The sequence below is a fragment of the Patagioenas fasciata genome, chromosome W, assembly GCF_037038585.1.
Source record: "Patagioenas fasciata isolate bPatFas1 chromosome W, bPatFas1.hap1, whole genome shotgun sequence".
Classification (NCBI taxonomy): Eukaryota; Metazoa; Chordata; class Aves; order Columbiformes; family Columbidae; genus Patagioenas; species Patagioenas fasciata.
Genome location: NC_092559.1, coordinates 64,696,665 through 64,709,563, shown reverse-complemented (window position 1 = coordinate 64,709,563; position 12,899 = coordinate 64,696,665). Strand labels below are relative to the sequence as shown.

Genomic DNA, 12,899 nt, shown 5'->3' with positions numbered 1-12,899 from the left:
CATTCACCTAGATGTATATACATATCAGGAGCAGAAGAGCAGTTCTAGAAATACTCCAGGTTATTAAATAAAAAGCATTTTCATTAACCAATAACAAATAATAATTGAAGTAAATAAACTGACCTTCAGACAACCTGCCTCCAAAGAGAAAATTCCCCTTCAGAAGGGAGAATGGATGCAGCTTGTACGACTTAAAATAACTACCATATACAATTGAAAAAAATTAGATGACTGAAGTATTGACCAAGGAAAAACTAGGGTTTTTTTTTGTTTTGGGGTTTGGTTGGTTTTGGTTGGTTGTTGGTTTTTGGTTTTTTTTTTAAAGTGGCAGAGCAGATTCAAGTTTTCCCCTCCAATTATAGACAGAACTATTAAATAAAACCATAAGGCAGTGCTACAAACTAAGAGCTGTGCTAGGCACCACCAAAATACAAACAAATTGGAATCTACATAATAATGAAAATTGAAATGTAAAGTTACTATTAGAAACTGTGACTTTTCCAAGCAAGCACTATGTAAAACCAAAATGTTTTAAACAATCAAAAGCATCCAACTGATTTTTTAGTCACTTGTTCACAGGACAGCTTAAACATCCATTTAGTTGTTTCTTAAGTGGTTGTAACAACTTTAAACACAACAGTACTTACCTTGGTATCGTCACACATTTTGTATTGCAATTTTGAGTGGTAATTGCCTTCTCAAGCTCATCCAGCTGTCCTGTTTTCTTCAGCTTCTTGACCAAGCTTTTCACTGCTTTTTCACACCACTTTTCCTCCTGACCATTCTGCTCACTGCCACCAGCCCCTCCAGAGCCACCAGGAGATTTTTTCCATCCCAGGAGTCTCTTCACCACTGGTGGAGTGAATGGCAATATGGATGACATAACTTTCACCAGAAAGAACACTCAGCAAACAATAAAATAAGAGATTCCCGTCCGATCCCTAAAAACACAAACCAAAACAGAAACATTAGCACTGAGGTTTCACATGAAACAAATATTAATATATCTTGCTTAGGACCTTTCATTAACAAATGCCACAGGACACTGCAACCCAAAACAAGGTAGATAATGGTTCAGAAATAGTCTTCATCATGGTTCAAAACTTCACCAATAAAGTTAAAAGGCAAGTTTGCTGCAGACTCTTCAACGGTTAAGGTTATTGTTGGATTACATTTATTTTTTTCTTCAAGTCTTTCCTGCTTTAAATCAACTCCAGAAAACACAGAAGTTAACTCGAGTCTAACTTTGCACCTAGGCTGGTTCATTTTAGCCATTTATTAATATTTTCCATACATGATTGACAAATTACATACACATATATGCATGTTCTGCCCATCTCCAAATTAACTTCGCAAGCAAAATTGCATTTTGAATATCATTTAGTAATTACAGCTTGATAGAAGTCTTCCAATAGCCAACCATTTCACAAGCCTCTTCTCATTTTCTTTGTCATATTTTAAATAGCTAGCAATTTCTGTTTCACTGGGGACACTGATTTGAAATTCACTCATAAATTTGGTAATAAGCTTATTCTCATCTTTCGCACTAGAGCTCAATGGCCTAAAGAAAATGAAACTTCTCAACTGGCAGCACCTAAAAATCATCAAGTCTTTCAAAATTCATTAAAGGATATTTAAAGTCTTAGTTTGCAGGCACCTGAGTAGTAGAATCACGTTCTCAATTTTGATAGTATCAACTACCTGATCAGGATGTTTATACAAAATGAAAGATTAGAAGGGATGCCGAAACTTGGGTTATATTTAGCATTCGCTGCAATTTGCGCTTCAAATCATTTTGAAGAAAAATTATAGCCATTTAAGAAAAAAAAGAAAAAAAAAAATGGTTTTACAGCTTCTATTAGGCTAGTTTGAGGTACTAAAACATAAGCCTCAAATAAACCGTATTATTTCAGGCAGACAGCTGTTAGAAATTGCTTGAGGACGTAATGGCCCTATGGGTTAAAGTCAAAAACAACCTTATTTCCAGGCAGCAAATGGGTATTTGAACTCCAGAAAGTTACCTTATTTCCAAGCTCTGTAAATTAGTTCAGCTAAGAGCTAACACTACCTTCAGGCTACTTAATTTGAGATCTGAAGGCAGCTTACATGTCTCCCCATCCTGTACAGGCACATGCCTCATTTCTATCCAAAATGTATGAACTTCATCTTATTGAAATTTTCCATCTGCAAAACAGCATGGATTATTTGGGATACTTCAGGCTACAGTATTCATGGCTAATTTATGCCTTGTCATGTCTTTGCAGTTTCAGTAAGGATCAACAGGTCAAACAAACACTAAATTATATTTTACAGGTAACTTTAAATCATAACTTTTCAACTTCCACAAAACAAAACATTTGGCAGCAATGACATTTCAGTTTCAACTAGAAAATACCTCCAAAAATGAGCTTCTGAGAGCACCTACAAATATGACTGAAGCAAGAATTGTAGTTTTCTGGGGTCAAAGAGATAGAGGTTCCAATTAACAGGGACTCAAGATTAACACTGGTAACTTTATGCAAATCATTCAAAATAATCTATTCTAAATTAGAGAACCATAGAATGGTTTCTGTTAAAAATTATTTAATCCAACCCCCTGCCATGGGCAAGGACATCGTTCACTAGATCAGGCTGCTCAAAGTTCTGTCCAACCTGACTTTCAACACTTCCAATGATGGGGCATCCACAATTTCTTTGGGTAACCTGTTCCAATGCCTCATCACCCTCATAGTAAAAAATTTCTTCCTTAAAACCAATCTAAACCTACTCTTTCAGTTTAAAACCTTTGTTCCTTGTCCTGTCAGTACAGGCCTTGGTAAAAAGTCAAAGCATTCCTTTTCACACAAGACTACAATATGAACTTTTATTCTTTGAGTAATGTTACATTATTACATAACTGTCCCAAATATTTCAGACTACAGGTTTTGCAGATCGCAAAAACGTTGCACGGGAGCCCTGGCTGCTACAAACACAAGAAAAATAAACTCAATATCCAACATTTTTCAAATTAAACACTGACTAGGACACTCAGGGTACAGTTTCATAAGGAGCCAAGTCAACACACCAGCTTCTAGCCATAAAAAGTCCAGGTCTCCATCCTTAGTTTCCACCTGGGCAAGTTACTCAGAGCTTTTTATAAAAAAGATCTCACTGTCTGAGCAAAGAAAACATGAGATGCTTGAGAGGCATATGCAAGAAATTCGAAAAGACCAAACCAAAGACGATAAACTCTTCTGTGGCAAAGATCCCGTTTTGAATACAAGCAATAGGTGGTTTAATATCTGCTCAGATATATTAATTCAATGCTGACAGACTGTGGCAGAATGCAAACCCCCCTCTCTCCCCCCACCTCCTTCAGTATGGAGGGAGTAGGCACATCTCCCTCTCTCTGCTACTTGAAGCTAACAGCTTCTTTTGTTTGGCCCAGAGCACCCTGGCCAGGGCCATTGGGAGAAGGGATTGCCAAGGCCCAGTGAGCCGCTGGGCACCTGTGACCAGTGTGGGGGATGTTTGGAGGCTTCAGGGGCACCCCACACACGGTGTGGGGGTGCAGAGAAGCTTCTAGAATGCCTACAGTCAGGTCTGATCAGCCAGTATAAAAACGGGACTCTCTCGTCAAGACTCCGCCCATTGTCACCGGTCTCTCAGAGCTGCGAGCTGAAGATGCTGCCGCCGAGAGCCCCCCTCCCCGGGATGGAGACCCCGCTTGCCTTGCCGCCACGTGTGTGAGTAAAACCCCTCGCAGGATTGCGAGTATATTTATCCTTTCCGTGCACACATGCACGTGTAACTTCCCGTGCTTAATACAAGCACGTATAAAATTATTTCCTCGCACAATCGCGAGTGTATTAATATTCCGTGCACATTTGCACGCGTACTTTAAATTATTTCCTCACACAATCGCGAGCATATTATAAATTTATCCTCGCACAATCGCGAGTGGATTTTCCTCCCGTGCTTCCATATAAGCACGTGTAGTATTCCGTGCACATTTGCACATGTAAGTAAATTAACCCTCGCAGGATTGCGAGTGTATTATAAATTTACCCTCGAACAATCGCGAGTGTACACTTTCTGTACTCACTACGAGTACCTATATCTCTTTAAGAATAATCCCGCACCGTGTTCAGGCAAGTGTGTACTCCTCTGGGAGTCGGGCGGTTCCGGCATTATTTTGGGTGAAGCCACGTGCACGCACTCTGTGGACCGCCTGTTGTACTAGTTGCTGCCCCTTAATAATTTTCCTCAACTGATACCCGAACCTATATTTAAGTCACTTTTGGAGTGCTAAAACCCTGTTTCTCACCGGTTTAATAAAAGTTGTTTTGGACCCTGTTGTCCCTTAAACTAGCCTCGGGGTGCCTCCGTGACACAGACACATGCAACCGAGTCCCAGTATCATTGCTTATCCACACACCAATAATTCTTCCGTTTGCCAAGCTCACTGACACATAATATACATATTTCCTGTTCTTTAGCTTCAAATTTGACACCTTTTAATTCCCCGGAATACTCCTTTGATTGTCAGCCTTATAAAATATGCACTTCAGAAGGGTCTCATTTACCAGCAGGGTAAATTGCCTTTTCTTCCAGGCCCTCTAAACATTCTCAATGCTTTTATCTTATTTTTCAGCTTTACAATACCCCTTTGTGATGAGGTGCCCAATTTTGCAGTATTCTCTCCCTTAAGAGGTAACACTGATCTACACACAACTTTGTGGATTCTCTGGTGCTTTATTTTTTTTTAAAACTAAGATTTGCTTTCCTGCTTCAAATGTATATTTTAAGTCTTGCAGCAGGGAAGAATTTAGAAACCCCTTACATTTCAGTTTTCCTTTATATTTGAACTCCCATACTATTCTGACATACTCAGGAGAGAAAGAAAAAAAGAAACACACCAAAAAAAAAAAAAAACACAAACAAACAACCAACACCACCAAAAAAAAAAAAAAAAAAAAACACACAAAAAAACCCACCACACTACAAAAAACATACCTCTTTTCCCATTTTTTTCCCATTTCCAAAAGACTGTCCACGCAGACGTAACTAATATGAAATTTCCAGATACTATACTTAGTTTTAACCAGTTCCCTTACTGATACTTGCTCATCCAGTTTCTGCAGATGCTGTCAGAAAGCACAGGTTTGATCTGCTTTCAAAAAATTAAAAAAAAAAAAAAAAAAAAGGGACACACTTAAAGAGCCCTTTATTACAATTATTATTGCAGCTTAGCAGCTGCTTTAAAAAAAAAAACAAAAAACACACAACATACATCACAGCTGCAGACTAAAAGTCTGGGGGGATTAAACTAACTTCTTCCTTCTAGCTATTGTTTTGTCATGTCAGGGATTTGCCAGGGGTATCAATAAGAATTTCAGTAAACTATTCCTGTATTGGCCCCATATCTTTGAGGGGCTGAGCAGAGAGAATGTGACACAAGCAGTGCAGGACTTCACTTGGTTAAATACTTCAGCCGTTTGTGACGAATGCTCACAGGAGAATATTTCGGCCAGTTTAATTTTTGCAAAAGTGACACTCTGCTCCAAGCCTAGAGAAAGCGCTGTGAAGCATAAGGCACAGTTAGGTTGAATTCAGAGCAATTTTGATCCATGCAAATTATGCCAGGAAAATGCAACAATAAAGAAATTAAGAAGAAATACCTTACTGGGTATTCTGTCTCCAAAGGTGGCAAAAGGATTCACTACTCAAGGAAAGCACGTGAACCTGGCTGTTGTATGTAACCCATTCTCTTCATAATTCTTCAGCATCTTAAACTGTTCCAGTGGGAAATTAAAGGCTTCATTCCTACCTATTACCTTTAGTAGTTGTTTACAGATCTGTTGGCCACAAAATCATCTAACCACTTTTTGAACCTGCTTCCACGACCTCTTGCAGCAGACAGCACCAGAGTTTAACTGCCCACTTCTCTAAAGAAGTACTTTTAGCTGTTTTAATTCAATTTCTTTCTAGCATCAGAAAGTGGCCCTTGTTCTACCACTGCAAGCTTTGCTAAAGAACTGTGTGTATTCATCTCGTCCACAAGCTTCATGATTCTGTACATTTGAATCATGTCCCTCTCTCAAAGAGAGGACTATCAGCCTTTTGTCACAAAGAAATTATCTGAACACAGCTCATAGTCTGGGAAGCTCCTCTGGACACATGTCAAGCCTGAAAGATTTACTACTTCAATTTAATTACAAGTCCTTGAAGATATTGCATAAGGACTGATCTAAAGACCACAGAAAAATTGTATCAGTCTGTGGTTATATTTTCACTTATCTTTTTGATTATATTACCCTAAAGCTCTCAACATCATAATTAAAATTAAAAGTACAAAGAAATCTACACCTCACAAGGAATTTGGAGATAGAAGGTGGACAGCACATGTCTGCTGCTGAACATCTGGCAGGAGTTCAAACAAAAATGAGAAGCCCTACATTTGCATTGGGTTCTAAACGTATCCACCTAGATGGTCTCAGATACCATGTTTATACTAAGGAGTTTAAGAGTCATTGCCGCATGTCATTTTTGACCAGTAAACCAGTTTTAATTCAACACCTGTAATTTTTGCCTTCAAATTGATACAGTAATATAGAGAGTTTTGATCTTTGTTCCTGAAGAATCACCCTCTCACACATTGCCTCTTTTGACAATAGCCTCTTTCTAAAAACATTCCTCTAGTATTTCCCATGTACGCTTTCCTCATCCACAAAAAAAAAAAAAGCTTTTTCCCCAAATGCACCCAAAAAACAATCTTTGCCAACATTGCCAAAAACATTTCCACATTGCCAAAGTGGTCACAGATTAAATACATGCTTAATATGTAACATCCCTTCCTCCTTACAGTATAGTTTTTGTGATTTCCTTCTAGTCTACAGCCAACCATCTCCAAAAACCAAGTCCCCATTTACAGCCTTTGCTTTTAAGGACATTAAATGTGCTTTACCATTGCTTATTCTTTGCACTGTCTCTCCTTTGCTCATTCTCTTCTATTGAGGCCCAACATCACAGCCCAAATCTGATCTTTTACCTTCCTATGTACTATTCCCACTACAACATAATAACATATTGAGACTCTGGGACTAAGTGTAAGCAGATTTTTTTAGACCCCTTTCTGAGTTCAACTATAGTTGAACTATTAGTACCAAGGCAGCAGTGTGATACAGAGTAAAAAACTTCTGCTATTTTATCCCTTGCCATGTTCTCTGGATTACACCTTAAAAATACAGCTTTGAATATTCAAAGGAGGACTCGCTCTGTTCCCCAGAGAGTTCCGAGTGTTTCTTCAGATTGCTGGAACACAGGGAGCACATACTGTTATTCCCAACAGATTAATACTGGAAAATTTACAAATTGCCTGACTTCGGTGGTATTCGTTTCATCTCTGCCCCTGTCATGTATCTCCGCTTCCTGATGCACGCATATTTCTATAGTTGGTCAAATGGTGTCCATAGTTGGCAACTTTTAAAGTCACAGTTTGAGTCATGTCTACTATTATTCCATTCTATTGTAGCTCTCTGGAACAAGTATTAAGTCCATGATCCCAGCAGTAACTAAGCAGGAAAGATGAAGAAAACCTTAAGGGCAGCATGCTAGCAGACTAAAATCTTCAAGGGAAATTCTCCTTTCCTGAGCATCTGGAACACACTATAAACACACTGGTGCTACCAAACATATCAAGTGATTTCTGGCTAACTTACTCTAAAGCCTTATGCAACATATTTCATATCAGTCTGCTTATTCATCTTAAACTTGAAATAAAGAAATCTGATCTCTCCCGGTTTCACTAGAAGTATTCTGGCTTAGAGGAATTTCATTTGCGAGAACTCTCCCAGAATAAAGAAGACAGAAGTTAAGTTCCCCAGGAAAGAAGATCGAGGAAAAAATGTCAAAGAAAATAATATGTGGCATTTGAGAGCGAGTTTACAAGTTCATTTCCTCCCTATTTTAGTCCTGGTTTTGTGATTTTTTTTTTTTAAAGAATTTTTCATTAATCCTGGAATTTGGATAAGATCCTTTATCGATTTCAACGAGTGCACAATATTTCAGATCTTTTAGGAGAGGAAGAAATATCCACCCTTTCCCCTTCACATGCATCACTGTGATATTAGTGGTTTCAGAATAAGGCAACATTAATTGAAGCACAGTCTAATTAAGGCAGTATCAAGACCTTATGTTAGGTTAAACAGTAATGAGAGCTAAAGTTTTAAAGCACATAGCTTATGCAGCACTGCATATTTCTTTCATATTAATCCAAAGTCATTTAGACTTACAGAAATGATAAAACAAGTATTTCATCTTGCATTGAACGGAAGCAAAACTAATTTATGATCCATCTCTGGATACTTTAGGCTGTGTTATTCCAAACATCGAGGAGACAGTTTATTCTCAGCAGAGTCTGAGAAAGTTTCCCCAACGTTCATGATCCCAACACACAGGAAACCTGAATTCTCTATGAAGTTCGAATTAAAATCAAAGCCAGTCTTTTCCCTTTCACATAGGATACGCTCTAGTTAACTCCACAGAACAGACAAGAGAAGATATTTCACTTCTTCTATTGCAACCACACCCCCTCCAAAAACTGCCTTTTGAGATTCCCGAAGGGATAATACTTTAACTTCTTCCCCTACAAACACATATGAAAGAGACCTGGTTTTGTCCTAGTGGAGAAGCTCAAACCTGCAGGCACATACATACTTTTCTGAAGCTTTGACACAAACCGATAAAGTCCAAGGCAGGTTGCTTGTCATCTGGGGGGACAGAAGTGAAGAAAATGCTTCATCTGGGTTAGTTTTAGCATGAGGATTTTGTAACGTGCCTATCTACAGACTTAATTTCCACAGGAATTTTTAGGTTGATTTTACTATTGCATCTCGAAACTCTGCATAACTGTATTATCTTTATACAGCTCATTGAAAGCAGAATTACCCACCTAATTTGAAAGTAGATTTTTTTCCTCTCACTCATTTCATGAAGTTTGATTATGAATCAAATGAGAAAACTCATGTTTCTCATACACAGAACTAAAAGAAGCTTGATCGTGGTGTTATGAAAGGTTCAGAAGTTGGATTTTTCTTCAATTACTAAGGACTGCTGCAAACTACAGACAAACGTAATAAAGAAAAACTACACTGCTATTAGAAAATTAGCACACTGTAACACACATATTAAAGGTATACTAAAACTGCATGCAACTGGAGACATGAGAAAGAAGAGATGTTAATTTTACTGACCTTTGATTAAACTACTAATAGGACCAATGTATTTTAGCAATTCTAGAATTACAAAAGAGGAAAATTACCACAACAGCAGCTCGCCAATCCAGCTGTCTCTGCAAAGCACCAAACTTCTTCCACCTACTTAGTATTATGAACAACCTCGCAATATTGCTCCTTAAAACTAAAAGACCTTAATAGCCCCACAAAAGCACTGAATAAGCACTTCAAACCACAGCAGTTGAAGCCCTTCTCACCTCATTTGTTTTGACTAAAATTTTCCACGTGTAACAGGCAAGTATCAGTTCCACTATTTCAGAAAATAAAATTACTCCTGGGCTAAATCTGACAGAAATATTCACAGAACTGATTAGCAGGTACCTGTTTCAGTTTTTCTGTATAACTTAGTAGCTTCTCCACTTTCCTAAACCACAAACAATTGTATTTAACGATTAGTTAATGCAAGTTCACTTTCAAAACAGGCCTAAGGTAAATGTTCTTCAAGCAAACCAGCCTCCCCACTCCCTGATAATCAGAGTTCACTCTGCACCAGAAGAGCATCTTATGTTAAGCTCATATTGCTCCAGCATAATTAAATCAAGCTTGAGCCCCAGACTAAACTGATAAGAGACCCAGGAGCTGCTCTCTCACTTCACACTACAGCTGTCAAAAGCAAATAATCATAATAAAATATCATCTGAGATGTTGCCTGTAACACAGTTTCGCTACTGGAAGTGGAGAAAAGCATTTAGGAAGGTTTTCTGCAGTAGCCAATTTCTTCTGGCCCAAATAGGACTGAACACGGGGCTGCCCATACTCTCCATTCTATTACAAAAAACCTAATCCCATCACATGACCTGAAGCAATTCAGTTTAACAAATCAACAATTACAAATATTTTGACAAAGTAAGCTTAGGTATTGTTTGTCTCTCAGCACAGTTCACAAACAGTTTGTGGCTTTATGATAAAAGTCATTAAATCCAATCTGAAAAGCAGAATTTACAGCTCACTTAGCAAGTCAGGCCCATAAATGGATGCTTTCAATTACAGGGCATTTATATGTACAGTCATTAAGGCAGCATTGAATATATTTGAAAACTCTAGAATACTTTTTATAATAATTAAAACTTCGCATACTGTTCTTTACATATACAAAGCTAAGGAATTCTCTTCAGTCTCAAGCAGAGCTCAGATTCAATGTTATCCAGAACCTACTACAAAGCCTTCACAACAAGAGGGTTGGTTTTTGTGAGGTTTTTTGTTGTTTTTCTTTTTTCAAACTGGAGAATAAAGACTAATCAGTCTGATCTCACTACAGAGTCCAGCCCCAACAGAAATAATGTCATGAATCAGTTTGAAAGTACAGCTCTCCAGGCTAAGAGAGAAACACTTAACAGACAAACCTGCTGTTATGTGCAGTCTACTAATAAGCTGTCATTATAAACTTCTTGCTACAGATGGAATCCGACTCATTTACAACCATGAACTGTGGTAACATGAGCTCTACACCCAATATACACCAGCTGCAGCATTTTCAGAAATACTTGTTTGGTAAATCCAGCAAGTAAAACTTCTTAATGCTATCCACTTGCTTCTTAAGTGTTTGAAAAGACCAACACACACGCTTGTTATTTTTTTTTTTTAGTCAAAAACTGTGATGGACAACCAAAAAGACACTAGTCTAGGCTGCAGTCTGAATCCCAGCTGTTCAATTCAACAGCTCTCCAAGACTACCACAAGGGCTCTTCATCCTTTTTCTGATTTCCCCAGAATAAGGACTAAAAAAAATAAAAAAATAAAAACAAAACAAAAAACCCAACACAACGTCACACTTTTTCTCTTCCCTTTCACTTCCCACATAAAAAAATTACAACTAAGGAACTCTACAACTCTGCAGGAACACCAACTATCTGCATTTATCACTTCTCCCATGTGCTTTATCAGGGTATACGAAACACTTAACAGATCACGTTTGTTTACATCTTACAATGCATAAACAACTACAGCATCAAAACCAGAGCCATGAAGAAAATCACTGATCTCCATTCGCATGGACGCGTCTCATATAGGCAGCATGTATTTCACACCCACGGCTCTGGACTAGGATAGGACCAGACAAAAGGGATCGCGACCCTCAACGCTTCTTTACAACTCGCTGCTAAACTTCCTCCACCACCCCCACCACAGAGCTTTGCACACCTGAGCTCCACAAGAAGAGCAGAGCTGGATGAGGAGAGGAAAGAGAAGCAGAACTCCATTGTTCTCCTCCCCCCCCAGCCCCCCCGCCCCGTCACGCCCCATACACAGGGAGGCACAACCCGACCCTTCCCACCTTCCCCCGCCCGGCGCTGGGGGCTGTTTCGCCGTGCCGGCGGTGGGTGGTGACAACGACCTTCCCCCCCACCCTGCTTCCCCTAACGCAGCCCCAGCCCAGCGGCTGGCGGTAGCCGACCCCCCTGTCTCACGCCGCCCTTCCATCCCGCTCCCCCAGTCCCGGTCCGCCTGGGCCCATCACAACAAAAGGGGAGGAGGGCGTGGGGAGAGACCCCAGCCCATCGCCTCGCACACCTGGTGGGGACCCCGTCCCCGCGGATCGGCAGCCCGGCGCTCCCCTCCCGCGGCTGCAGCCAGGCCACGCACCGAAACCACGGCTAGACCAACCTCTTCTTCGGCAAGCTACGCGGCCGCTGTCCTCCCTCGACACTGCATTCCCCTGCGCGGCCGCCCTCCCCGCCGCCCATTGGCTCCCGCCGCGCCCCGCCCCCAGGGGGAGGCGGCGCATTGGCTGCGTCGCCCCTCACTTGAAAAGCAAGCGAGCGAGGATTTGGCAAAGGGAGCAGAGGCCCGGCCCGCGCCGCCGATGGCGGATCGAGGCGCCAATGGAATGCCCGCGGCAGAAAAAAAAAAAAAAAGACGCGAGGCGAAGGCAGATGAAGCTGGGTGGGAGGTGCTGCGTGCCCCGCGCGGCCGGGGCGTGGAGGCACCGCTCACTGGTTCTGCTAGATGTCAGTCATTGTCCCACGCGCCCGCTAGGGGTGGTTGATCGGGAACGGAGAAAAGGAGCGGGAGTTTGTGTGACCCGCAGACACGCAGCCGCACTGGTGGTTGGTGGTTGCACCGCAACCGGCGCCGTATCCTTCCGCGCCGGGCGCGGGTGGGAGCTGACTAAAAGTAGTGCGCTCCTTCACAGAATCACAGAGTCATTTTGGTGGGAAAACAACCTCAAGATCAAAGAGTTCAACCGTTAATCCAACCCTGGCACTAACCCATGTCCCTAAGAACCTCATCTCTGTGTCTGTTCAACCCCTCCAGGGATGGTGACTCCAGCACTGCCCTGGGCAGCCTGTTCCAATGCCCAACAGCCCGTTCTGGGAAAAAAATTGTTCCCAAGATCCAACCTCAACCTCACCTGGCACAACTTGACGCTGTTTTCTCTCGTCCTGTCGCTTGTTCCTTGGGAGCAGAGCCTGACTCCCCCCGGCTTCAACCTCCTTTCAGGCAGTTGCAGAAAGTGAGAAGGTCTCCCCTCAGCCTCCTGTTCTCCAGGCTGAACCCCTAGGTCCCTCAGCTGCTCCCCATCACACTTGCACTCCAGACTTAGGGCAACTCTTGATGAATCACTACCAAATCAGGCAGATGAATCCCATTTGAGGTGTCCACACCCAAAATCCAAGCCCTGAATAC

At 41.1% G+C, this 12,899-nt stretch overlaps 1 protein-coding gene across 4 annotated transcripts in view; it reads right to left on the bottom strand.

The window, feature by feature from the left end:
- The window catches only part of LOC136114578 (mothers against decapentaplegic homolog 2-like), a 65,964-nt gene extending 54,022 nt beyond the window's left edge, over positions 1–11,942 (bottom strand). For 2 of the 4 annotated variants that reach the window (XM_065859946.2, XM_065859949.2), the window contains exons 1-2: positions 11,877–11,942; positions 648–941 (exon numbers count right to left, since the gene is read on the bottom strand). In XM_065859946.2, the coding sequence (XP_065716018.1) occupies positions 648–883 (236 nt within the window). In that variant the 5' untranslated portion in view covers positions 884–941; positions 11,877–11,942. Of the gene's footprint in view, positions 1–647; positions 942–11,783 lie in introns of all 4 variants that reach the window. The other 2 variants (XM_065859948.2, XM_065859947.2) reach the window with 2 other exon arrangements.
- Positions 11,943–12,899: the final 957 nt, after the last annotated feature.